Source organism: Euleptes europaea, chromosome 10 (assembly GCF_029931775.1).
Source record: "Euleptes europaea isolate rEulEur1 chromosome 10, rEulEur1.hap1, whole genome shotgun sequence".
Classification (NCBI taxonomy): Eukaryota; Metazoa; Chordata; class Lepidosauria; order Squamata; family Sphaerodactylidae; genus Euleptes; species Euleptes europaea.
In genome coordinates this window covers 29,845,072-29,872,388 of record NC_079321.1, presented here as the reverse complement: position 1 = coordinate 29,872,388, position 27,317 = coordinate 29,845,072, and the positions used below count along the sequence as shown (strand labels likewise).

Sequence of the window (27,317 nt, the reverse complement as noted above, 5' to 3'; positions counted from 1 at the left end):
TGATCCTCCATATCAGATTCCTACTAATAGGTGGCATTCATGCGGTGGCGGATCCTTTGAAGCTAAGCCTACAACATGGGCAAGCTTTCAATTATCTTCTTAGGGCTTCTTTATTACATATTTTAAATCAGTCCGTTTACACAAATAAGCAATGCACATAAAATAAAATTGGAGCTTTTTGGGAGAAGCAACACTACAGCCTCGTTTAGAGTCCCTGCAACCAGTTCTGTAAATAGTAATTTGCCTGACCACTTGCTACAAGTAACAACTACCGATAAGAATTGTTGCCAGGCAAGTAGACCCCAAACGACTCATGTTGTAAGGTGTAGGTAATTGTGTGTGCTGGAAGTGACATTTGTGGAGCAGTAAATTCTCCAGACTAATTTGCAAGGCTGCCTGCAAGCAGAACGTATCTGGCTTTGAAATAAAAAGGATATGTTCAAAACCATCATTTTCCAAGGAAAACCTGCAGGGCTGGGTTAAATCCAAGCTCCCATTTGCACTCACATAAGAGGGAGGATGATTTCTGCTAATTCCTCATCCCCTGCTGCCTCCCGTATTGTTCCCAAGGGCACTCTGACCCTCGAGAGTAGCTTTTTGGGAAGAACAGGTGGCTGAAGTGGGAAGGAGAAAGCGAGATAACATTCCCCAGTGCAGGAGCACAGCTTGCAGTTTTGTATCCAACCTACTGCCCTGCATCAGACAATAATCTTATTTACGTTCTCACTGGAATTTAAAGCAATAGTTTCTCAGAGGGAGGAGTGGTGCAGTACACTTACAGTGCATTCCTAAGGAGAGTTACTCCAGTCAAACCTATTGAAATTAATGGGCTTAGACCGGAGTAACTTTCCTTAGCACTGTTAGGGACCCAAGTTAAAATCCCTACTTGCCGTGAAACTCCATGCCTGGATGGGAGACCCTGCTGGAAATTCTATATAAGCCACCTCTAGGTTTTAGAAAGGCAACATATAAACGTAATACACAAATAACTAAATAAAAATACAAAAAGGCAGAGAACCACTGAAAAGCCAGTTATTTGCCCATTTTAGAGGGGGGGGGAAGAGTGCACACTACCAACCACAGAGACATTTCCGGTTTTCAATTAGTTCCACATTAATCCTTTCATTGGAAGAAAAAGCCTGTGGGAGAAAAAGCTGCTTCATAAAAGTCTAGCGTGAGTTATCTTGTCTGTATCATGCTCATCTAACAGATAAGCATGAAATGGAATTTCACTGCATGAAGGGCAGACAGATTCTTTAGCCACTTAGGCCTTTTCAAAACTCCTTTCCGCAAGTTACAAGGCATGACCGCTACCATTCTGGCACCCATTTTACACAACACGCTTGGAATAAAGTCTCTGAAAGGAACATTACAGCCAGGGGAAAACGCCTGTCCACGTGTCACAGTACACAGAACTTCTCCCAAGGATAATTAAGTGGCAGACTTCAATCAACTTGTGGACTGTACGTTGCCCACCACCGTAAATGGTGTTATATTTTATTACACTGTTTTCATTATTAGTCATGTTGGTGGCCCTGATTGGGCAGAAAGATGGGATACAAATGTTATAAATACTTAACTGAAGGACTATTTGGAGGCTTCCTGCCCTCAGTGGTCACCACCTGCTGTAAATGCTGTCAAGTTATACCAGTAAAAATATCAGTAAAAATTATGTTTAGTTTAGTTTATTTAGTTTATTTATAAGCCACCCTTTCCTGGCCGGAGCCAGGCTCAGAGCGGCTGACAACAGTTTAAAACAAATTTTAAACAATTCATGTTACAGTTTACAATAAAACCAGGTGCCTTAAAAATATTGATAAATCACAACTGTAGTAGCCATAACTTCATCCCATTTGCGGGCACATAGCAGGGAAACTGGGGAAGGAGTGGCCAGCTAGATGGAATACCGATTGAAATACTGTCACTGTCCTCAACCAGATGCCTGGTGGAACAGCTCAGTTTTACAAGCCCTGCAGAACCTCGCTGGGCACAGCGTTCCACCAGGCCGGGGCCAAAGCCAAAAAAGCCCTGTTCCTGGTTGAGGACAGCCAGATGTTTTTTGGGTCAGGGATCACCACCAGATGTTCTCCAGCCGAGTGAAGTGCTCTTTTGGGGGGCTATACCAGGAGAGGCAGTCCTGTAGGTACGTTGGTCCCAGACTATTGGGGGCTTTAAAGGTCAGTACCAAGACCTTAAACCTGATTCGGTGCTCAATCTGGAGCCAGTGCAGCTGGCGGAGCACCAGTTGGATGTGTGCCATCCAAGGGGTCCCTGGACCTGTTGAAGTTTCCGTATCAGTTTTAAGGGAAGCCCTTAAGTTTCATCAGTTTCCCCCCCCCCCCCTTTAGGCATAAACTAAAGCAGTATACATTAAACACAAAGAGACCACTGGGAATCAGGGGACATCTTTTTCTGCCAATTGCTGATGTTCCTCTGAATCTGTGTTCTGCAAATGTTAACGAGTGGAACTATTCATTTACACATCACTAGCATTTTGCAAAAGTGTTTTATAGCTTTATGGTACTACTCTTGTAACTCCCTCTGTGACACGTAATACTATTCCTATTATACAGAAAGGGGAACTAATGACCACGACATGCTGAAAAATGAAACTGGGGTAGGTACACTATCTCCTCTCTGAACTAAGTGTGCAGTCCCAGCTACTTGGCAACAAGGGCACGTTTTATCTGAAGAATTTCAGTTCTTATCATATTGTACAGATTTCAAGGCTTTGTTTTCTTTGTAATCCTTCAGCTTTTCTCACCCTTCCAGGAAAGCAAGCAAGCAACAATAATGGTAGAAGTAACTGAGCACTACTGTTTTTGTTGCCTTAGGAAACACCAAGGGACAACAAGGAACTTCATTATTTGTGCTTGTCAGACTCCCATAAATTGTAGCACAATTTTTTGAACACATGAGTTACAAAAACCACATCTCTGGTCTCCACTGTTTCTCACGATGACAAAAGTACGGAAAATCAGAATCGTCCCCCAGTGTGCTCCTCCAGCCAACTTAGGCTTGGATTATTCCATTTGTTGAAATATCTTTTTTCCCTTTTAAAGTCTTAATTGCTTTAAGCATCAAATCAAACCAAAAGTAAGACTGTCCTATAACGGTTGTAGAACGCTCTCCCTATCATGTTCATCTTTAAAATCCTTATTTTCTACAACTTATAAATCTGATTGAGCGAGGCAATTGATTCAGTGGAACTCCACTAGTCACTTCTCTAGAAGTGGACGAGGAACCATTAACTAGCACTCTTTGGGTACGATCTGTCAACCAGTTGCAGATCCATCTAACAATAATAGGATCTAACCCACATTTTCCCAATTTGTCAACTAGAATACTATGTGGAACCTTATCAAAAGCCTTACTGAAATCTAGATAAGCTATGTCTACAGCATTCCCCTGATCCAGCAAGGTAGTAACTTTCTCAAAAAAGGAGATAAGATTAGTCTTGACATGACTTATTCTTGAGAAACCCATGCTGGCTCTTAGTGATCAGATCCATCCTTTCTAAATGCTGAAGGACGGACTGTTTGATGATTTGTTTGAACACTTTTCCTGGTATAGAAGTCAAGTTGATAGGTCGGTAGTTACCTGGATCCTCCTTTTTCCCCTTCTTGAAGATGGGGACAACATTTGCCCGCCTCCAATTTTCTGGCACCTCACCTGTTTGCTAAGACTTTTCAAAAATAATGGACAGAGGTTCCGAAATTACATCTGCAAGTTCTTTGAGTACCCTTGGGTGCAATTCATCCCAGAGGATTTTGTTTCATTTAAAGAAACCAGGTGTTTGTGCACTACCCCAATGCCAATTCTAGGCTGCAAATCCCTTCCCTCATCACATGTTCTGTTTATGCCATGTTGAGTACCACTTCCCTCATGAGAAAAAACTGAGGAAAAGTAGGAATTGAAGAGTTCTGCCCGCTCTTCATCTCCTGTTACAATTTCACTTTCCAGTCCACGCAATGGACCCTTATTTTCTACAACTTATGAATCTGATTGAGCAAGTGCATTAATTCACAATATGCTGCATTTCCTTTTTTTTTCCACATGACATTTTGTTGTCCTCTATCCTCTGCAGTCTTTTGATACCCTCCATTCTCTATAAAGGAAGCCACAGCCCTCAATTTGCAAGACCTGAGCAAGGCAAAGATAGGATGTTTGGGAGGACAATGATTCATGAGTTGGAAGCGATTTGATGGCACTTAACACACACACACACACACACACACACACAAAGACAAGGGCCCTTACCCAATTAAGGAAGCTGATGTGTAGAAATGCAAATCTCTTGGGGCCCTTTAATGCCATTTCTTCAATGTGCAGAAGTTCTCACCCAAAAAATTCAGTGCAATCTGCATCACCAGAGGGGGTTAAGTTCTGCCTTAGAAGTTTTCTAAGTTATTTTGGCCTACGGAGTCAGGCTATTTTACAAGCAGCTCTTTTACAAGCAGCAGAGTCTCAACTTAAAACCACATTGGATGCCAATAATCAGCACTGGCCCTTTATGTATCTCCTCAACCCCCCCCCCCCCCAATTACTGCCTTTTCCTTCTTTGTTGCTCTCTAAGCCGTATGCATCTAGACAACTGAGCAGGACAAGGGAAAGCTGAAAGAACTGCAGTTCTGGTGTTCATGAGCCACTACTGTCATCAGTGCTTGGACTATGTTCTCAAGGGACAACGCCTCACTGATGAGCAGCTTTTGCTTAAAAAGAACAGGTGCTATGTTTGAGGCTTATGCATGTGACAGTATCCTACCATTTTAGTTATCCTGCTTTCCATTCATTCCATCCCAGTTTGCTCTCAACTGCCCCATACCCAGCTCCTTCAAATGTCCTCAGGGGTTCTTATTTTGTTATCAGTTTGGCCCCAGGCTGTGTATATTGTGTATACTGCCCAATTGTGATGCAGGTTGTTAGTGTATAAAACAGCTGCGTCGTATTTTTAAAGCATCCATAAAATTCGTGGAAGCAGCCAACAGGTTCACTGGTCCTGCATCAAAAAGAGCAAGGCCTAGCTGCTCATACTGATGCTGTCTTTAAAATGCAGTTGTTGAGAATAAATCAAATCACTTTCAGCAGTTAAAGCAAAAGACTAAGATTTTGCCAAACATCCTGCAACTAGGAAGCTTTTATCAACATTAGGAGAATCTTGCACATTTAGAATGGTGGTAACTGATGACGATTATGTTCACAAGGTATAAATTGTTTCCTGGGGGGGGTGTAGTGCCGACAAGTCACAGCCGACTTATGGTAACCCCTTTTTGGGGTTTTCATGGCAAGAGACTAACAGAGGTGGTTTGCCAGTGCCTTCCTCTGCATAGCAACCCTAGTATTCCTTGGTGGTCTCCCATCCAAATACTAACCAGGGCTGACCCTGCTTAGCTCCTGAGATCTGACAAGATCAGGCTAGCCTGGGCCATCCAGGTATGGGCAAATTGTTTCCTACATGGAAGTAATACTCATGTAGAAAGTAGTAAGTAGGGGCTAGAGAGGCTGTCATACCAGTAATCCTAAAAAGAGTCCTGGTTGTTGACCCTCTGCTTAACACAGATGTTAGAAGTGGTATTTTTCCAAGCATCAAGTTTAAGCACCTCTTCAAAAAATTACCTGCACATCCAAGCACTTCTCAATTATGTACTTGTAAGGGAAGAAAAACTTGATCCTGTTGAAGAAGCTACTGTTCTCCTTTGCAACATTGTTGCTTCATTCTTCTCCACATACAAACAAAAACAAGAGGAAAATCCCCAAAGGAGCTGCAAAAGACTAGATTTGTTCTCAGAAATGGCCCGATCTGTTTTGAGTTTAACAGCTCTTTTCCCAAAAGTACTAGAAACTGCTTCCAGAGAAGTAGCTGTGTTGGTGTTTTACAGCAAAACCCACCTTAAAGGCTAACAGATTTACTGTGGCACAAGCTTCTACATACTTCAGCTTTTCCCCCTTTTGGTTGATGATGGAGCCAAAGAATAGAAAAGCTTGAACAATTTCTTCATTGTCAACTTTAAACTCATGAAACTCCTCAGCAGTCATTACTTTTGTCTTCCTTTTTTGTTGTTCTCTTCTATTTCTTTACACTGGTTTGTTTCCCACTTTTGCGTTCCAGTCACTTTTTATTATCAACACCTCTCGTTTAGGTGTGTGATCAAATTCTTCCTAGACACTTGCACAAAAATTTTCAGTTTCTTCCTCTTCAGCATCTGTAGTTGGGGCATAAACTTGAATGATGGTTATGTGAACCATTTTACTAATCAGTTGTTTCAGTGAACTAGTTGATTATATAAGTGTATGTAAAGTGCTGTCAAGTCGCAGCTGACTTACAGCGACCCCTGGTGGGATTTTCAAGGCAAATTGTTAAGCAAAGGTGGTTTGCCATTGCCTTTCTCTGTAGTCTTCCTTGGAGGTCTCCCTTCCAAGTACTGACCCAGCTTAGCTTCCGAGATCAGATGAGATCGGGCTATACTATACCATTCCATATCCCCTGTACACACACACACGTGTGTGTGCGCGTGCATGTATGTGTGTGTGTACATACATACATACACATACATACACATATATATACTGAGTATATATATATACACTGATTAGTAAAATGGTTCACATATAAGCATTAATCTCGATAAGTGAAGAATTGCTTACATACACAGTAATTAATCCTTACAACTATTCAAGCAAAAGAGAAGTGCCTGAGGTCATTAACCAATTTACCCCAGTAACATGTTTGTAGCAAAGCCAAACCAGAGCTCAAGTTTTAAAAGAGTTTTTGCAAAAGCAACCTGGAATTCAAGTGTTTTGTTCTTGCATTTGAAAATGAGCCAACTGTAAGCATGACAGAAAGCAGAGTATATTACGATAGATCTAAGAACAAAACAGTAAATCATACTTTGCATACAACTAGTCATGGCAGCTATTTAGAAGCCACACAAAGAAACTTGGAATAAGTATCAAAAACCCAAAAGCAGCTGTCCATAAGGAGAAAAAATGGAACCAGATACAGATGTTACCGCTGTAACAAAGGGATAACTGTATTAATCTATTGGAGCAAAATAAAACACAAGTCCAGCAGCACCTTCAAAGACTAACAACATTTAGTCCAGTATGAACTTTTGCAAATTTGGAGAGTCTTATAAGTAAAACCACAAAAAAGGAATTTGTCTTTGCATATTGGTACATGCACATTAATGGTGCAGAATACACACACATATTGCATTGTGTAATGCTCAGAAATTCAATAGTCACATACACACAAACAAGAAGGGTTTTTAGATCTCGATGTGAGAATACAGCCACATGAGACGTTGCAAGAAGCAGTCAAGAAGTCTGATTCAAGTGAAGATGCTCTCTGCACAAAAAGCTGCTTGGTCAGATGGCCTGATTGCACATCAATTGAAGAGTTGCAAAGAGAAAGCAGCGGCAGTAAATAACTTTGACTGATGAGCCTATGAAGCTACTATCAGTAGGTACTTGTCCGATGAGAGCTGAGCATGTTTGCACAGGACTTCACACAACCTGTTTCTAACCCAGAAAAGAACCCTAGGAGGAAATAGCACTTAATTATAAACAAGCATTACAGGACAAGTTTGTACTGTGCACCAGTAAATTACAAATTGCGACACCATCACTGACTAGCCATAGAAAAAGGACAACCCACTCTAAACTTATTGTAGCCACAGCACTAGCATGGGAATCTAAAGTACTATTCTGGCTGGTGGGAGCACCAAACAACAAAGAAGATTCACGCATTTAGAAACCCAGCAGAGATAGAAAAGTGTAACTCTACTTACGATGGCACAGTTAGGGCTAGCTTCCCACATGTTTGGCCTCACTAAGATTTGGTCCTCATAAGAGTACATTATTAACTCTATCAGTGTATAAATCTCAACATGGTCCGACATGCAGATACTTAAATCTGTGGATTAGGGTTTGGAGAGAGAAAAGAGACCTTCATTTGAAGAAAGTTTCAGAGGGCAGCCATGTTGGTTTGCAATAGCTTTTCAAAGGGAGATTATGAGATTGCTGAATTTGAGTTCATTCACAGATTCAGAACAATGGACCCCCCCCAGGGCTGAACAGGGACATAGGATTCTTATGTCACTACAGACACTAACTTTCTGCTCTTAAGCATAATTTTCCTGCTCTAATCAAGCTGATTACAATGCGTATTGTACCTCTGCATCCTGCGTTCCTTCTTTGCAATACCCCTCCCACCTTCTGACTGGGATATAAGGACTCAGATCTCCATTCCGACTTGTATATGACGAAGGGAGCATTGACTCTTGAAAGCTTATACACTGGAAAGCTTGTTGGTCTCTAAGTTGCTACTGGACTCGAATCTAGGTTTGAAGAAAAAGCCTAAAAGTAAAAAAGGAGGGGTATACAAAAAAAAACAAAAAAAAAAAAACAGAACAGTTTTCTGGGCAAGCATATACAACTGTTAAAGGGCAGCAAGCATGCAAGGAGGAGGGCAACAGGGGAGAGGGGGCAGAAGCCACTGTTCTCTGCCCCCATCAGCTGCTGATGTGACAAAACTGAAGAGGAGCAGGAGAGGAGGCATGAAACCTGCCACTCCTGCCAGCTGCTGAGGTGGTGACGCCCCCCTCCCCGGCGATGCCAAAACTGGAGGTGGTCAGGGGAGGATGTGCAGGACCCACTGGCAGTATGTGTGATTCACCCAGGTATGCCGGTGGCTCAGAGAACTTAATGTCACCCAACTCACCTGGGCCCAACAGCAGCCTCCACACAATCTGTGTGTTTTGTGCTGCGGTGGAAGCTTTTTAAAATCTGAATAGCCAATCAGATCTGCAATGGCCAGTCAGAAGTCCTGCTGAGAAGCTCCACCTGGCCCCACCCACTTTCTAAATACACCTGGTGGGCACCAGGGTGCCCATGATGCTCGTGGGTACAACACTGGGGACTGAAAAGCCCTAAGGGGTTGAGCTAAAGGCAACAGAATTAGAAAATAAAAAGGAATATGTTTATTCAGCGTGCATCGACTGAAGATTGAAAACAAGGGGCCTGAGAATTAGGCTTCATTGAAATTACTGCAGACTCGAGTCTTGCTGAGATAAAAACCATAGCATACGAAGTTGATGAAACATGAATTACACAATAAACCAGACGCATTTTAGCCACTGGGCCTTCTTCAGTGGTCACCAATATACAAGCATAAAATCCATATTCCAATAGCATACAATATAACATATTTTAGGAACCCTGACCAGGTGGTTGTTCATTTCCTATTGTGTGTGGCGTTGTATGGATTTCAAAAAGAAAGCATCGGTCTTATATTTCAATGTCAACACACAAATACTGCAGTGTTATATAGCCTGGTACAGGTTGTACAATTCTTGTAGGATGTGGTGTCATCAACAAGAAATCTTTCAAAGACGTGTGATGTGAGTTTTAAGCTTTTATACTGGTGACCACTGAAGAAGGCCCAAGTGGCTGAAACATGTCTGGTCTTTTGTGGTTTATTGTGTCATTCTTGTTTCATTAACTTTGTCTGATTTTTTTTAAATCTCAGCAATATTCAGGTCTGCAGTAATTTTAATGAAGCCTAATTCTCACACCCTTTGATGATTAAAAAAAATCAGTGCACACTGAATAAATATATTCCTTTTATTTTCTGTTGTTATCTGTTGCTTTTAGCTCAACCCCTAATGTTTTTCAGTTCAATTTTTGGTTTAGTTTATTCCCCTTTTTCTTTCGTTCGTACAACATTGGGGACCTTTGTGTTTCCTGCCAGGCTAGGTTGTGGCAGATCCAGGTTCAAAACTCCATCCTACCATGGAAGTTAGCTGGGTGACGTTGGGCCAGCCATTATCCTCACAGGGTTGTTGAAAGGATAACAGAGGAGAGGATAACAGAGGAGAGGATAATGATATAAGGCTGCTTTGTGCCCCCATTGAGGAGAAAGATGGGGTATAAATGAAGTAAATAAATAAAGCTGAAGACTTGGGAGGACTGATTTTAAAAGGTTGGTTGGCAAGTCATAAGAGCATAAGGACATAAGAAAAGCCATTCTGGATCAGACCAAGGTCCATCAAGTCCTGCAGTCTGTTCACACAGTGGCCAATTAAGTGCCTCTAGGAAGCCCATAAACAAGACTACTGCAGCAGCATTATCTTGCCTGTGTTCCACAGCAACTAATACAATAGGCATGCTCATCTGATCCTGGAGAGAATAGGTATGCATCATGACTAGTATCCATTTTTACTAGGAGCCCTGAATAGCCCTCTCCTCCCTGAACATGTCCACTCCCCTCTTAAAGCCTTCCAAGTTGGCAGCCATCACCACATCTTGGGGCAGGGAGTTCCACAATTTAACTATGTGTTGTGTGAAGTCAAAAGAAGCAGGGAAAGGGGAGAGGATATGCAGGCTGCCAGGACGACAGAAAGATGACATAGTGTGGGAAGGGAATACAGGAGACAATAAAGTGACCCCTGCAAGTCCTTGTGGGTGGCCTACGTGTGTTTATATTTGTGGGACACATTTCATTCAGATCTTGAATTCGTTTTGTAAGCAAACATGTTTATTAGCATTGCAAATGACAACAGTGAAGGATGTTGCACACACTCAAAATTATACTGAATACACAGCCCTACGTGACTAATCAGGGAGTCACGTTTATCACGCGTGCTTGCAAACAAGTTTCTCATCATTTACATTTCTGAGTATAGCCTTAATACATCTTAGGTTTATAACCTAAAAATAACCTAATGCATCAAACATCCCTCCCTAAATCCACAAAGACAACCCAAATTCATACTTCCAAACACAAATGTTTTCTAACCCCAAAGATCTTTAAATGTGGTTTCCAAATTTTAAACAACGCATATTGATAACCAAAGTAAAAGTTGCCACATATGATGTGAACAAGAACACTCTACTTCTTACCTCTGATTGGTCTTAACAGGGTTGCTTAAAGAAATATCTTAGTGATGAGTTGCACAAATTCCTGCTAAAACCAGAATTGGCTGGGAAAGTGAAACAGCAAGTAGTTTCATTAAAAATTCATATGACTTTGCCTACCCCTATGTATCAAAAGGTATTGCAACCTTACGGTAATCAACTGAGTATTAAAAAGTTGCATATTAAATGCTACTGTAATAAAAAACAAAACTCTCAGAATCAAGAAGTACAAAGCAACGGTGCTGAGCAAACACTTTGTAGTATGCTCAACAGTATAGTGCTATGCGCTACAGTCTGTCTGAGCGGTTTAAAGCTTTTCCCAATACTGGTTTAGAGGCCAAAATATATACCTCCTAATCAACAGCACGCCAAGACCTCTCCCTCCCTCTCAAAACCACATTGACACTTCCCCCCTTCCCTGTCTCTCAATGGCGCAGTGAGGCTTCCTTTCTCTTACTCTCTCAACTCTTGGCAGCTCGCCTGGAGCAGTCCGGACAGGCGCACAGAGCCCTCTCCCCACACCCTTCCTCTCGGCTGCTTACCCAGACCACTCCGGGCAGGCACCAAGGCCCCCGCCGGGCCCAGCATGGCTCCTGGGCTGTGGCATTACTGCCACCAGTCTGAGGTAAGTGCACTTGCGCTGATAATGCCTTTTATTTGGGGGTGGGGGTTAAACCCCCTCCTCATGTTTTTAAATGCCAGATTCGTCTGCAGACCTAAGGGGTCTTCCAGGTCTGCAAAAACATCTATTTGGGGTAAGTATGCCCCCCATTTGCGGATTTAGGCAGATAGGGGGCAGGCGAGGGAATTAGATATATAGATATGACAGGGTACATACTGCGCAGTGGATATTGGAATGAGAGTTCAGACATATCATAAGGAAGAGCTTTCAGATCTTCCTCTACAGATGGAGGCTTGGATTTCATGTGCAACATGGTGCCCTTTTCTAGATCCAACAGGTTTATCAGTTGCACACCTCCTCAAGGAGCAGGATCTGGCCATGGTTATGCATATTCTGGTGACCTTCAGATCAGATTTCTGCAAAGGTTTTAAGCAACACAGATCGCCAATCCTTAAAAGATCTTCACCACCTACGTATTTGCTTCCAAGCCCAATTCAGAGTGCTGGTTCTTATCTTTACAGTTCTAAACCATTTGTGACCAAGCTCCCTGAAGACAGGGTTGCCAATTTCATCTTGGGAAATATCTGGAGATTTGGGGGCAATTCCTGGAGCAGGTGGAGTTTGGGGAGGGGAGGAAGCTCAGCAGGAATGTGATGTCACTCTAGGGCTTTGGTTTCTTTTAGACTATACAGTATACCAAAGAGTCTGCCCTCCAAAAAACGCCATTTCCTTTAGGTGAATTGATCTGTGTTCTCTGAAGATCAATTGCAATTCCAAGAAACCACAGGCTCAACCTTGAAGACATGCCTAAGATCCAATATATTTATCAGGGATTCAGGGCCCTGCTTTGGCTCCCCACCACCACCACTTATGAAAGCCACAAAGAGCAAGGGGTGTTTTTGTTGTGGTGTCTTATCGGTGGAACATCCTTCCCTTAGTTCTACATAAAGTTTCTTGACTCTAAGTGGCAGGTGAAAGTTTTTTTTTTTTTTTAATGTACTGAATCCTTTGGAAAAGGTTGCTTTGGGGTGGCTTTCTTATTGTGTTGTTACTTTGGTTGATTTTATCTACTGGCTTAATGTGCACAGTTCCTGCATGCTGCAATATTAAAAAGGTTAAAGCTACTCTGAGTGATAAATTACTGGGTTTAATTGTGAATTTTTCCGCCACTCTAGCTTAATCTAAGAAATCAAGAGTTCATGTTATCACTTAATTAATGGACAGTTCTGGGTGAAACTGATAATTAAAAGGCAAGTCAGTTAAGTCTTCCTTTCATAACCAGTTAATCTCCTAAAGTGCACATAAAATGATCATCTCAAAATTTAAACACAATTTATGCAAAATATTTTTATCCCATTTCTCTAGTGGAATATGGGCTCAGAGGACCTCAATTCAAGAACCACAAACAAACCCATACACAAGAAGCATCAAGATGATTATATCCTAGTAGAGGAGCGCTAATATGATCTGCCCTAAAGAACTAGAAACTTTGGTTATTTTAAAAAAAAATGTTTAGCAAATGTTATGTTCCTGTGCCCTATTGCACATAGTTCTTTTGTCCTGTTTTCCTAATGCAAGTCTCTTACATATTCATGTTAAACAGCTGTAGTGATTATGTTTACTGGGTGATTCATGCCAATCATGTTACACTTGTCCTAATCAGAAGCTCCATGACAAAAGCATATTTTAAGAGCTATGTACAACACCCACTCTAGCAAGCCTTAGCCGAGTCTAAACACTCAAATCAAGCCTTTTCATTGAAAGAATATTCAAGTCAACACACCAACATTCCAAGAGAACAATTGTATCATTTACAACTTGCCCTGCACTTCTTAATCCTATTCTGCGAGCAGCCTTTTTATGCAAAGATGATGGTTAAAAGGAACATACATTTGAACTGACTTTTTCTAGATGCCTCAGATTTTGCCATTTTCTTTGGTAGGAGAGACTGATTTATTTGACAGGAGTAATTTTGCTGAGGTAATAAAGCATATAACAATACTTCTGTGATTCAGAGCTCATTTGTTGCCAGCCAAATCACTTGGCAGCATAGTAACAAGCATTACAGAAATATAAGAAAGTTGCAGTCACTCCTTGATGAAAACTGAAGAGTTATGAGAAGAGGAAAAAACAGGATTTTACCTTCTGAAATTGATTGTCCTTGTTTTAAGAATCAAGCTTGGTACTCAAGCAGTGTAGTAATACATAAGATTTATGAAATCCTTAGCTTGCTGGCCTAGTCAGCCTAGCTTGCTCATGTGCATCAGCAGATGAAAGCGTACTTTGAAGCAGATACAATCTCTACAATAAGCTATTTGGATCTTGTTCAGAGTGTCTTTTCCAGATAATGATGGGACTTGTCTCATGAAGCCAAGAGACTTTATGCTTTTGTGTCTTGAAGTTTAAACTATATCATACATACACACGCTCACATTATAGTTTAAATTAATTTTGAAAACAGATAATTTCAAAAGCACTGTGTGACATGGTAGGGGCATCAGTTTTTTTTTAATGAACATCTACTGAAGAGGAGTCAAACATATGGCCCGCGGGCCGGATCCGGCCCCTTGAGAGCTCTTATCCAGCCTACAAGCCATCCAAGGAAGCCACCCCGCCACTCTCAATCTAGGATGGCAAGGCATGGAACGGCCTGACCAAGTGACATTTATGTTATATCCAGCCCTTGTAACAATGGAGTTTGACACCCCTGATCTGCTGAGTAAGCCCCTTGCTGTGACAGCTTAAGTAGCAATTTGAATTTCTGCCCCTGATAGTAAAGCAGCATCACTGCTCGCATGTTTGCAACTCCCTCCAGAATGCTACACAGATTGTTCAAATCCACATCAACATGGGTTTGCAAGCATCACACTCAGCACCCAACCTGGGAATAGTGCATCAGGATCGAGGAATTCACTCACAAGAAGGGAATGAGAGTACTAACTCACAGCCTACTTCCTATTCTTAATTTCCAGTAATTCATTCATCTCTATCAGGACTGACGAGACTTCCCTAATCCGTTTTAAGAAAGAGGTCAACCACACAGAAGTCAGTTTTCATTTAACTTTCTCATTCTAGGATGCATATAGTAATCAGGATTAATGATGCAGCAGCAGAGTTAATTTGTGAACCCCTCATTAAAAAAAAAACCTTCAGGTTTTTGTACAGATTATACTACTAACAAGTATCCACAAAACCTTTATGGACTGTACTTGTTCATATTTCTCAGCATGCTTCTTTTTATGGCAACGTTTTCTGATATAGGGTTAGAAAAAGTTATACTAGAGATGAACACATGAATCATATTATGAACCTGCATCAGATCACCCAGATGTGGAACTGCTCACCGCCTTCCAGAAGTCCACAGGACATACACAAAACAGCCCTGAACAAAGATTTACACCAGTATTCCATAGATTGTTTACTCATGATCATAGGACACCCGGAAGGTGTTTGTAGCCATAGGTAAAGGTAGTCCCCTGTGCAAGCACCGGGTCATTACTCACCCAAGGGGTGACGTCACATCCCAATGTTTACTAGGCAGACTGTTTACAGGGTGGTTTGCCATTGCCTTCCCCAGTCATCTACGCTTTACCCCCAGCAAGCTGGGTACTCATTTTACTGACCCCGGAAGGATGGATGGCTGAGTCAATCTTGAGCCGGCTACCTGAAACTGACTCCCGTTGGGGTAGAACTCAGGTTGTGAGCAGAGCTTTTGACTGCAGTACTGCAGCTTACCACTCTGCGCCATGAGGCTCCTTGTTTGTAGCCATGCGGGGGGGTGTTAAGTGCCGTCAAGTCACTTCCGACTCATGGCGACCCTATGAATGAAAGTCCTCCAAAATTTCCTTTCTTTGACATCCTTGCTCAGATCTTGCAAATTGAAGGCTGTGGCTTCCTTTATTTGTTTGTAGCCATACTGGTCCAAAAATCAAAATCAAAAAATCTAAAATCTAAATCTAAAAAAAAAACCACCATCCATATAATACCTTTATCCAGACCAGCAACAGTTACTCAAAAGAGTGTGCAAGCTTTTGAGCTCAGCAAACTCTTCTGCAAGCTAGATGTAACAAACAAACAAAAAACCAAGACAGGATGTGATGAAAAAAACCATGTTTCAGGCCGTGATCTCAAGGGATCTTTGTGCTGACTGCTGGGGTTAGTAGATGTACACTGGTGTCTTGAAGGTTTGCATAAACTTTTGTGTCACTGAAGCTGGTCCCAATAAAATTATTGCCTGGACTGTGGCTTATTTTTGGATTTGAGTATCCCTTATCCGGACTGCTTGGGACTAGAAGTGGTCCGTATTTTGGAGTTTTCTGTATTTTGGAATATTTTGGAATTTTTGAATATACATAATGAGATATCTTGGGGATGGGACCCAAATTCATTTATGTTTTATATATGCTTTATACACATAGCCTGAATGTAAGTTTAAACAATATTTTTAATAATGTTGGGTACATTGAACCATTAATGGCACTGCTGAGGGTCTGTGAGTTGATGCCTGCATGCCAGCTCAAAAGGTCTGGTTTTCAGATCAGTCCAGGTATCGGATGTCTGGATAAGAGATACTCAACCTGTATGACACGAAGCTGAATACATCAACAGCAGCAAAGATCAAAGCTCCCAGCAAATCCTGCTCCCACAGGCTTGCATGTATCCATAGACCACACATTAGTATTTGCTATCTTAAAGTTTTTTTTTCCTGTGGCACCATCTCAGAATGTGCAGCTTCATTAATAAATACACTTTTACTTCTGAAGGCTTCTGCCAGCCAAACACACATGCTACATTCTAGTGTCAAAAAGAGAACCAACTATCAATACTCACATGCTACATTCCAGTGTCAAAAACAAAACCAACTATCAATACAAGGGGTTATCTTTGTGTGTGGGTGTGTGTGGGTGTGTGAAGTGCCATCAAGTCGTTTCCGACTCATAGCGACCCTATGAATCAATGTCCTCCAAAGTGTCCTATCCTTAACAGCCTTGTTCAGATCTTGCAAATTGAGGGCTGTGGCTTCCTTTATAGAATCAATCCATCTCTTGTTGGGTCTTCCTCTTCATATACTTTACTATTTTAACATCACCCTTTTGATCTCAAATGAAACTGCAGCAGATTCACAGTGAAAAGCAAATCCATCCATTTAGCCCAACCTGCTGGATTCAACTTTAACTCCTCAAACACATCTGATGTACTTGCAACTTTCACAGTCAAACTGAAATAAGCATCAGTTATCCTTTGCCCTTTACAAAGCAGATCCTCTGCAGTAAAAAAAAAAAAACCACTTCCATTCAGGAATAGGCCATATGATCACAAACTGAATAATTATTCAGACAGTCAATTGTCTATGAAAGTTTATGTTGCTAAAATACTGTTTCTTCTACCAAAAACGTAACTCTTTTTTTAAACTGGGGGGGGGGGAGAGAGATATCAGAAGTATGCACTCACTGATTGACATGGATTGGAAACAGCAGAACATGTTCTTCTGCAATGTCCCTTCTACAACGACATAAGATCGCAGTACATTCTCCCCATATTATCATCCTTTCCTGGGAGAACAGAAGAAGCTAAAGTTTCCCTTCTCTTAGTAGACTCGTCTCGGGAGATAACCATTCAAGTAGCCAAATTCTGCCTCCGGTCTAGTGGGATTCGTAAACGGCTAACTGAAAACGTTTCCCAGTACAAGATCTTTCCAGAATCATCAACTTTTATTATTTTATTTTATTATTTTAACCTTTGATTTTTACCTAGAGCTGATATTGTATCGAAATAAAACTTGGCTTGGTTTGATTGACATGGACTCTACATGGCTCTTGCCCTCGGTTTGCTCTTTCTGGTTCTTTCCGGTTGCTCTTTCTGCTTCCTGTCTTTGAACTTCTTGGTCTGATACCCACAGTTCTAGCCTTGAAACCAGTGACGTCTTCCCTAATTCCTGTCATATGACTCAGACACCTCATGACTCCCTGCCGTGTGCTTGCAGTTCCATGCTGCTACCTAGGGATTAAAGATAGGTCCCGGGTCTAGAATGGTAGAAAGCCACTGCAGTCCAGGGTGCACAAGTTTTTGAAGTAATACCACAAAATCAAGCTACCAGCTTTAGAAAGCCTTGATGTAGTTCAGCGTACTGCCCATACGGTGTTGTCTTTCTTACTCCAGGCTCATAAAATGAGTCACCAAAATGTGCAAAATCAAGGTTCAGATGGGTACGCTGAAATCATCCGAAGATAACAGCATTTAACCACACAGTTTGACATCTGCACTGCCTAAAAAGACTTTTCAATATCCATATCATTTATACTTTTTTAATCGTTCAAACCAATTGTTTTTAGGATTTATCATAACCAAAGGAATCGGATGTAAACGGGCAAGCCAAAACCACTTCATGTCTTTTACAGATCAATATCAATCATTTCTAAAACAAGGGAGTTATTTCTCCTGTAACCCTCCCCCCTCCCACTGCGGAAAGAAGCTACTTAATGCTACATCTCTGGCAGTTAGATATTTATTCTTCTTTTATTGAACTATTTCATCTTGCTTTTCCCCCATATAGGACCCTCAATCATCCTCTTGCACTGAGTAAAGATCCCCCCAAACATTCGTAACCACATCCATATAAAGCAGCTCACACAGATACGACAATACATATTCTAGTGTGACGGAATGACCGGAAGGGAGAGACAAGCACAACCCATGCATTCCCTAAAAGGCAACAACCAGGCTGAATAGAAACAATCCCAGTTAAATCAAAGCACGCACACTGTGACTACTCAAGGGCAAAAAGAGTGTCATGTATTTTTTATTCCTTTAAAAGATGACAGGGAAACAAAATACTACACTCTCACCCTTCACACAACTCTGCACTCAGATGTATTACAAACCTTCAAGTCACATAATTTATGATGAAGCAATGAAAACATGTTAAGCGCTAAATACTGAGAATTACAGCATCCTCCCCAGGGTTCATTCTTGTAAACAGTAAGTGTGACACGCTTTTGGCACTTTGAACAGCAGAAGAGAGAGCGAAAGAGAGATAAAAAGACTACTTTCTTCAGGTGTATTCAGACACTGGAAAACAGTCCTAACAGTACCTAATAATATATATTAAGTTCAATATAAAGTATGTACAGTGTAATCTTAAAGAAAGTTACACCCTTCTAAGCCCACTGGCTTCAACAGATGTAACTCTGTTTAGGATTGCACTGGTTGTGTGCCAGGATAAACCTGCTTGCCACCATATCTCATGCAATTTGCTCTTTCAATTGTAAAATATTAGATTAAAAAGACCACAAATTTCTATAATTATCATATTATAAATATGATCTATAAATATAAATATTTTCACTGAAGTAATTGTAAACATCTGTTTAGATAAAATCATCTCCCCCACAAAATCAGCAAAGACCTTTCCAACTCCTTGCAAAAACAGATCTAGACTGTCTTCCGTCTTTCAGTCACACTATTTCACTCAATGTGGACAATTTGATCTTCTAAAGCTCTGCCCACTTGCTTGTTTTTTAAAGTTCACTTAAAACATTTATGACCATCTCAGTACTCACTTGTGCATATTTTCCACTCCTATAATGATCATGATATAGTAGGAAATTCCACTTTGTATAACAAAATGTAAGGCATACCTAAGGGGGACAAAAATGTTAAATATTGTTAGTCCAAGTACTTCTTCAGCTCTGTGCAATAAAAATATTGTCCTGATTAATTCATTCCTAAACCATAAAATCATCTTTATTCAATTTATTTCTACCAAGTCTGCATATAAAGTTTCAGAGACTCAGAGGTGGTGCCACATGTTCATTGTATATCCTGCCATAGTCCCTGGTCACACATGTTCTCCATGTATGTAATATTTCAAATTATATCCTGGGAACGCTGAAATTGCAGCCAGTGCCACTATGAAGAGATCTATAATACTGTATTATTTGAAACAAATATCTATTGCATAATACCCATAGCAACACACTCCCCCACAATGCTCTTCGACGAGTGTTTTTATGAGACAATGAAAAAATGGGTATATCTCCATAAATACCATCCGTTCTTTTAAAAATCCCTTTGTAGTGGAATTGCCAAGATCAGAAGCTACCTGCAATTTAGCCAGTCAATTTTATCACTTCGTTGTCCTCAAAACACTAAACAGGGTTGCACTTATCTGTAACTTCAGTCCATCGAGTGGATCTGAGCACTCACACATGGGTACTGCGGACATGCAGGGCTGGTGCAGAGTTTTTTTAAGCTCTAAAATACCCACTGGTGCTCCGTCCCCCTCCCCCACACTGTCTTTCCACCTTTTACAGCATGATATAGAGGGGGCACCTTTCCTTGGTAGCTCACTGCTGCAGCCAGAACGAGGAGAATTAATGGATTATAAAAAGAGCTCACAGCGGGGCTGGAGAGAGGGTTTTGTGATTGCACAGGTGACTAACCAATGAACAACAATTGCAGGTAAGTGCAACCTTGTTTTCATCATTGTAGCACCTGGGCAGTCCCACATGGGAGAGCAGCGAGCTGACTTGCCAGTCTGAGGAAGGCAGGTGTGAGCTCTCAGCTGAATACAGACTACAGGACCACTCTGAGAGCCAGAGTGGTGTAGTGGTTAAGAGCAGTGGACTCTGGAGAACCAGGTTTGATTCCCCACTCCTCCGCATGAGCAGGAGACTCTAATCTGGTGAACCGGGTTGGTTTCCCCACTTCTACACATGAAGCCAGCTGGGTGCCCTTGGGCTAGTCACAGCTCTCTTCAAGCTCTCTCAGCCTCACCTACCTCACAAGGTGTCTGTTGTGGGACAAGGAAGGGAAGGAAATTGTAAGCCAGTTTGATTCTCCTTAAAAGGCAGAAAAAATTGGTACATAAAAACCATATCTTCATCTTCTTCCTACTGCCACCTCTTTTGTGGCATCTATACCCCTCATGTCATGTCTTGTGAAGGTGCATGATGAAGACCATGTTGCAGCCTTGCAAATTGATTTGGTAGAAAGAACATGGTGGAAAGCACCTGAAGTGGACTGAACTCGAGTGGAGTGAGCATTCAGCTGTAGCGGGCAGTCAATGTATAGAATGACAGGAAGGGTAGACAACAATTTCGATTTGGGCTGCCCGAGTGGGTATTTATGTTTGTGATGCGCCTTCCTAGAAGGTGGTTCTGAGGAGCTATATTCAGGAAATGTGGGAGCAGAGCCCATAGTCTTCCCTGCTTTTGTTTCAGATCTGAGGTGGTCAGGCTTGGTCTCAGATCCATAGGAGCTGAAGAAGCTCGGATTCATCAGAAGGCAGTATATTGCTTGGGTTTTATTCACAAGCAGCACTGGACAAGGCCTTTTCCCAGAGAACCACTTTTAGGTGGGAAGCTCTATTGTGCCTAGCTTCGGGACTGTGTTGGCAACAAACAGATAAGAACGAAACATCGCGCTCTTCGCCAAAGCGCATAAAGCATTCATCATGGCCATAGGTGTATGGAATTCTGGACCCAAGGGACCTGCATTTTTTGAAGAATGCTTTTTGTACCATATCCTAGACAATCAGCTCTAAGGAGGTAAGGGTTTGAGGTATGTAGTTGTTGTTGGCAAGAAGCTGTTGAAACAGAACTTCAATGGAGGAACCTCTCTCCATGGTGGCAGAAAGAGAACTGAGGGAGGGAACTCTGCCCCCTCTACTTCATTCTGTAAAAGGTAGGAAGACAGTGGGGGGGGGGAGTGCCAGTAGGGTTTTGGGGGGCTTCAAAAAACTCTTTGCAGCAGGCCTGCGTGTGAACAGTACCCATGTAGGACCGCACACATATCAGAATAATGAACACAGCAAGAGCTTTGTTGTAGTGGTAAGTGCCGTCAAGTTACAACTGACTCATGGTGACTCTGTAGGGTTCTCAAGGCAAGAGACGTTCAGAGATGGTTTGCTACAGCCTGCCTACACATGGGCTGAGAGAGTTCTGAGAGAGCTGTGACTAGCCCAAGGTCACCCAGCAGGCTTCCTGTGGAGGACTGGGGAAATCGAAACCAGTTCTCCAGATTAGAGTCAACCACTCTTAACCACTACACCACCCTGGCTCTGTGAACTTTGTTAGGTACACTTTTAAAAGTTTGATTCGTTTGGATTGTCAGTACACAGCCTATGAGGCCAAGTCACTGAAATGGATCTGACCACAAACTCATCCTCTGACTGGGAAAGAATCTGCATCAAACACAAGAAACATCCTTATAACGTCTAGCGAGACTAGAGGCCAACTAAACAGGGGTAAGAAGAAACCTGGGAAAACTCTGAGTTTCTAAGAGAAAGAGCCCCGTGCCATACAAAACAAGGACTTCTGGTATTCAACTGAAAACAGCCATTGCTTTTATTGCCTGTCTTAACGGTGAAATAATTTCCACTGGTAATCAGAGTAGGAGGGCTTTACCTCCTTGGTGTCAGTCGCCTAGTTGGAAGTTCCTAGGTCTGAGCTACTAAATCCCAGCATCCAATCAGTATATTTTCTCACTGGTAACCTACAAGCTGCTGCACTTCGAAAGGGGAAGATGATTTTGTCCCCTTTTTCTCAAAGCGGAGAACCCCTGGGCTCCATTTTCACACTAGCCAGATGGGCATGAGAAGGGCTCATCCCCCATTTCTTACAAAAGGCTTGTGGAAGAATGTTCATGGACCACTGGGATTCCTGGACAAAGCAGCTACATTTTCAGTACTTTATTTATTTTTTAGTGTTAAACTTCTACACCACAAAGCAAAAGGCAAGGAAACGTAACTTTTCAGTTCTATATTCAAGGCTTTTTTCCAATCTTTCCACACTGCTGAGATTAATGTTGCTTCTGAAGCATCAGCAGCATTAGGAACACCACCTTGGAGAATAAATCACTGTACTGATTATGTTATTTTGGCCTGCTCTGAGCAAGGTTCAGTACCATCTGTCTTTGACACCTTAGCAGGCTAACTCGTTTACTTGCTAGATGACAGGAAGCTACATAACTAACGTTATCTGCATTTTGCATAAGAGATCCCCTCTCTCCCTTTGACAGGCAGAACTAGATCCTATCAGCTTTTTTGCAGGTGCAACAGGGAGTTCTCTCAATTCCCTGCCTCACTGTAGCACCATCCTGTGTCACCTTTTGTCTACTTGGGCCTCACAGTATCTTGCACAACCTTTTCAGTGTCCCTCTTGGGCCACGCAGCAGGGGAGCAGACATGGCTCAGCAGTAGAGCATCTTGCTTGGCATGCATCCCAGGTTCGATCCCCAGCATTTCCAGTTAAAAGGCTCAGGAAGTAGGTAACATGAAAGCGCTCCACCTGAGATCCTGGCTGGTCTGAGTGGACCACAGTGACCTTGATGGACCAACGTTCTGATTCAGAAGAAGGCAGCTTCATGTGCGACAGGATCCAAACCATAAACAATATCCATGCATTCTAGTTGAGGGTCAATTTGAAATGGAGAATTGGTTGGGAAGGGAATAATTAACTCATTCCTGTCACAAGGGGCTTTTCTCACATGGAGTTCCAAATGCAGGCGAATTGGCACACACATATTTTGAATTCCATAGGGGGGAAAGCAATATAGGGGTTATTTAGAATGGGTAGAGGATTGTGCCCTCTCCTGCTGCCATTTCTCCAATAAGAAAAGCTGTGTCTGACACAGACCTTTAAAAAGTGTCAGGGGGATGTTAGCATTCATTTTCATGTAAAATCTAGTTTATCCCACAGCAAGATTCTACTGCTTCAGAGTACAAATTGAAACAAACATATGAATTCTTCCATACATTAAGAATGTAATGCATGTTGAGATCAGGCCTGTTAGGGAAAACTATTCTTGCCTAGCCATCTTTCCGATATACTTTTTTGTTTTAGTGTACAATTTAACTGTTAATTGTGATCAAAAACTGCTCAAATGGGCAGGATATAAAGACTGGAGGGTCAGTAAGATCTGTAAAAATTGGAAGCAATTTTAAGAAGACCACTCTTCAACCAAGCCATCTTTCTGATATACTTTTTTGTTTTGGTGTACAATTTAAATAAAGGTAAAGGTCCTCAGTGCAAGCACCGGGTCATTCCAGACCCATGGAGTGATGTCACATCCCGACATTTTCTAGGCAGACTTTGTTTATGGGGTGATTTGCCAGTGCCTTCCCCAGTCATCTACACTTGACCCCCAGCAAGCTGGGTACTCATTTTACCGACCTCAGAAGGATGGACGGCTGAGTCAACCTTGAGCTGGCTACCTGAAACCAACTTCCATTGGGATCGAACTCAGGTCGTGAGCAGAGCTTGGACTGCAGTACTGCAGCTTACCACTCTGCGCCACGGGGCTCCTACAATTTAAATACATTTAGTTAAATAAATAATATTTTCATACATTTTTATATACTTTGCATGTAGAGCCTTGGATCCAATGGAGTCTTCCTGCTGACCGAAGGACTGTCAGAAGAGTGTGATTTTCTCACCTCCTTTCTCCCACTGCAGCCCAAAATGCCCACCCCAAAACTCAACTCCTTAGAGGACAAGAGGCACACAGGATCAGCACTGTGTGTGTGTGTGCATTTTGGTTTGTAGCAGGAGGGGAGAGGTAAGGAAGTCATGTTCCACGAGCAGAACTCCTTTCACCCCCAGAAATATTCCAGTAGGTACAAGCCATTATCTTATATTTAGGACAGCCCAGTAAGTTATGTCAGTATAACCATCTCAAATATTGCAGCAGGGGCAGGGACGAGGGACAGAGATTTATGAGAAATAAAGCACAAAGCACGGGCGTTTCTAGGGCTTATAGCACCTCATAGCTACAGGTGAGAGGCAAAGAGCTGCCACTTTTGGACCAGGAGGCCAAATGCTACCTTACTAAAAGAACGTAATCTCTGTTCGTGGGTCAGGTTCCCAATTCAGCCATAACGTTATCAAGCCAAACACTAATATCTCTTGGAGAATCTATGCCATGGGGGCTTTTGTGAGGACAGAGGGAGGGAGGAGAGTATTATGAAGGCTGCACTGAACTCTCTGAATGAAAGGAAGGTCAGGGATGAGAGCAAGAGAGGGGGGAAATGAATAATTTCTCATTTCAGCATGGACAATTTAATACCTTTACAGTATGATGAGGAAACAAAAACACTCTCAAGCTTTTATTTAGTTGACCATAGTTTGGAACCCATCATGTCAATTTCCCTGAACATGGTAACTGGAGGGATTCAATCACTTTTCCCCCCAGCCCCCCCCCCCCCCACAACAAGGAACATATGTTGTAACATACAGCTTGTTGAAAATAAGAGCCTACTATGGAATTTTGCATCATTTAATGTGTTATATTAATACTTATGCTTTGCTTCAGTTCTGTTTTTAGACTTCTGGTTGATTCTACAACCTTAATCCTACTGCGTTGTTTATTGAACGCCCCATCCATCCATTGCATTGACTCGCTCTGCGTAATCCACCTTGAGTCCAAGTGAGAAAGGCGGACTATAAATAACACATTTGTGTGTGTGTGTAAAGTGCCTTCAAGTCGCAGCTGACTTATGGTGACCCCTTTTGGGGTTTTCATGGCAAGAGGTAGTTTGCCAGTGCTTTCCTCTGCACAGCAACCCTGGTATTCCTTGGTGGTCTCCCATCCAAATACTAACCAGGGCTGACCCTGCTTTGCTTCTGAGATCTGACGAGATCAGGCTAGCCTGGGCCATCCAGGTTAGGGCATAAATAACACATAGTAACAATAAAAACTGACACGAGAAAGCAAAACCTGTGTATTGCAAGGAGGGGAGGGGAATCAAATTACTTACCATCCGAAACAAAAAAGTGCAAGGTAAAGGCCCAAAAGGGTGGCAACAACATGCCTTATAAATGGACTAGCTTTGCTTGAATGAAGGTAAGTTCGAAACCAAACAGCAGCAAGCAAGGCAAACAGTTGGCACACTACAAAGTTGACCTGCAGAGGGGGGGAAAAGAGCTTATTATTCACATTATATGCAAGAGTCTCAGCCCTGTTCAACACTGCATTTACTCAGTTCATTTTCTCCATTTACTCAGCAGTAAGCTGACTGAGCACATAGCAATTTTAAAAATCAACCACGAGGAAAGTGGAATAATCCGTGACCATCACGTGCCCTTCACCCCCTTTGACACTTCCACAATATTCCCCAACATGAAAAACCCAAACTGCTAGTACACTGGAAGGAGGTTCAAAACTCAAAGAATGTAAAGATTTTTGTCTAGAATACTTCCATCCATTAAGGAAGGGAAACTCTGCACAGCATGATAAACTTAGTTGCATTCCCCCATATTTATCATAAGCAAATACAAGAAAGAAAGGGTAAATGTATGTTCTAAAGCAATAATAGGGACTTCTCGTGGAGCTATTTATTTATTCATTCATTCATTCATTCAATTCATTTGTACCCTTTCTCCCCAAGGGGGACTCAAAGCAACTTACATCATTCTCTTTTCCTCCCAGCGAGCTTCCATGGCAAAGTAGGGATTCAAACCCTGGTCTCCCAAATACTAGGCCAACACTCTTAACAACTACACCACACTGGCTCTCACGTAAGGACATAACAGGATAAACATTGGCAAATGAAGGGGCCTCTATATGAAGTATAACAGAAATGACTGCTACTAGTAGCTTTCCTCTGAAGGGCAGTTAAGATCTAGACAGCCAAGAAATACTTGCAACTTGTGTATGTAAGATTTCCAAAACCAGATAAATATAAATCTCACATGTAAGGTATATACTGTGTATGCAAGCCAACAGGCCTGATACAACAAATCCTGTTAAGTTCATGTATTGATTTAGACCTATGAAATACAATCATCAGATCAGAAGCTGCTTCTGGCACAAACAGATAATTGTCCTTCAGAGAGCAGTATCAAATGCTGTAAGAATTCTTACAGAAAGTAAGAATTTAAGTAAGAAACGTACTGTTAGATATGCAGTTATAATCAGAATATAGAAAACTATAAGTCAAAGAAGGTAATAATTGGATTGTAACCATAAAGTTCCAATACAATGTAACAATGTGACATCTTGACATTCAGAGGTGAAAGGAGGAATATGTACCACATCCTTCTAAAAAGCCTCGGTTGTAGCCAGGTACATAACCTGGACTACTGAATGCACTTCCTTGTGGCATGATCTCAATGTTGAGAAGATGTAAAAGGTAAAGGTAGTCCCCTGTGCAAGCACTCTGTCATTCCTGACCCATGGGGTGACATCACATCCCGAAGTTTACTAGGCAGACTTTGTTTTACGGGGTGGTTTGCCATTTCCTTCCCCAGTCATCTTCCCTTTACCCCCAGCAAGCTGGGTACTCATTTTACCGACCTCAGAAGGATGGAAGGCTGAGTCAACCTTGAGCCGGCTACCTGAAACCAACTTCTGTCGCGATCGAACTCAGGTCGTGAGCAGAGCTTGGACTGCAGTACTGCAGCTTACCACTCTGCGCCACGGGGCTCCAATATTATTAGATCCATTCATCCTTGCCCTGGCACCAAAGTTGTGTTTCCAAACTTGCACTCAGAATGACTCCTGGATATTTCAGCAAGTTCTTCCTCCAATTCAACAGAAATCCATGGCTTTCCAGGCACAGCAAGTTCCAATTCCTATTGGCTACATCTGATCCTGGGATGGAGGTCTTACTACAGTCACTGAAATATGGGGAAATCACAATTTCCTTTGTTAATCTAGTCCTCAGCCCCAGTATGTGAACCTCAAAGAATTCCAAGCTGATTATTCTGTGAGTTTGGTCTATTCCAGGCCTAGCTATTATGGGCAAAAATAATCTGTTTTAAGCGGAAGCAGACTAACC

General features: G+C 42.0%; 1 protein-coding gene across 1 annotated transcript in view; it reads right to left on the bottom strand.

Moving 5' to 3' along the window:
* MBOAT2 (membrane bound O-acyltransferase domain containing 2) overlaps positions 1-27,317 on the bottom strand; it is a 101,427-nt gene that overhangs the window by 50,463 nt on the left and 23,647 nt on the right. Inside the window, exons 2-3 of the mRNA XM_056856366.1 lie at positions 25,296-25,441; positions 19,099-19,176 (exon numbers count right to left, since the gene is read on the bottom strand). Of these exons, the coding sequence (XP_056712344.1) occupies positions 19,099-19,176; positions 25,296-25,441 (224 nt within the window). The remainder of the gene's footprint in view (positions 1-19,098; positions 19,177-25,295; positions 25,442-27,317) is intronic.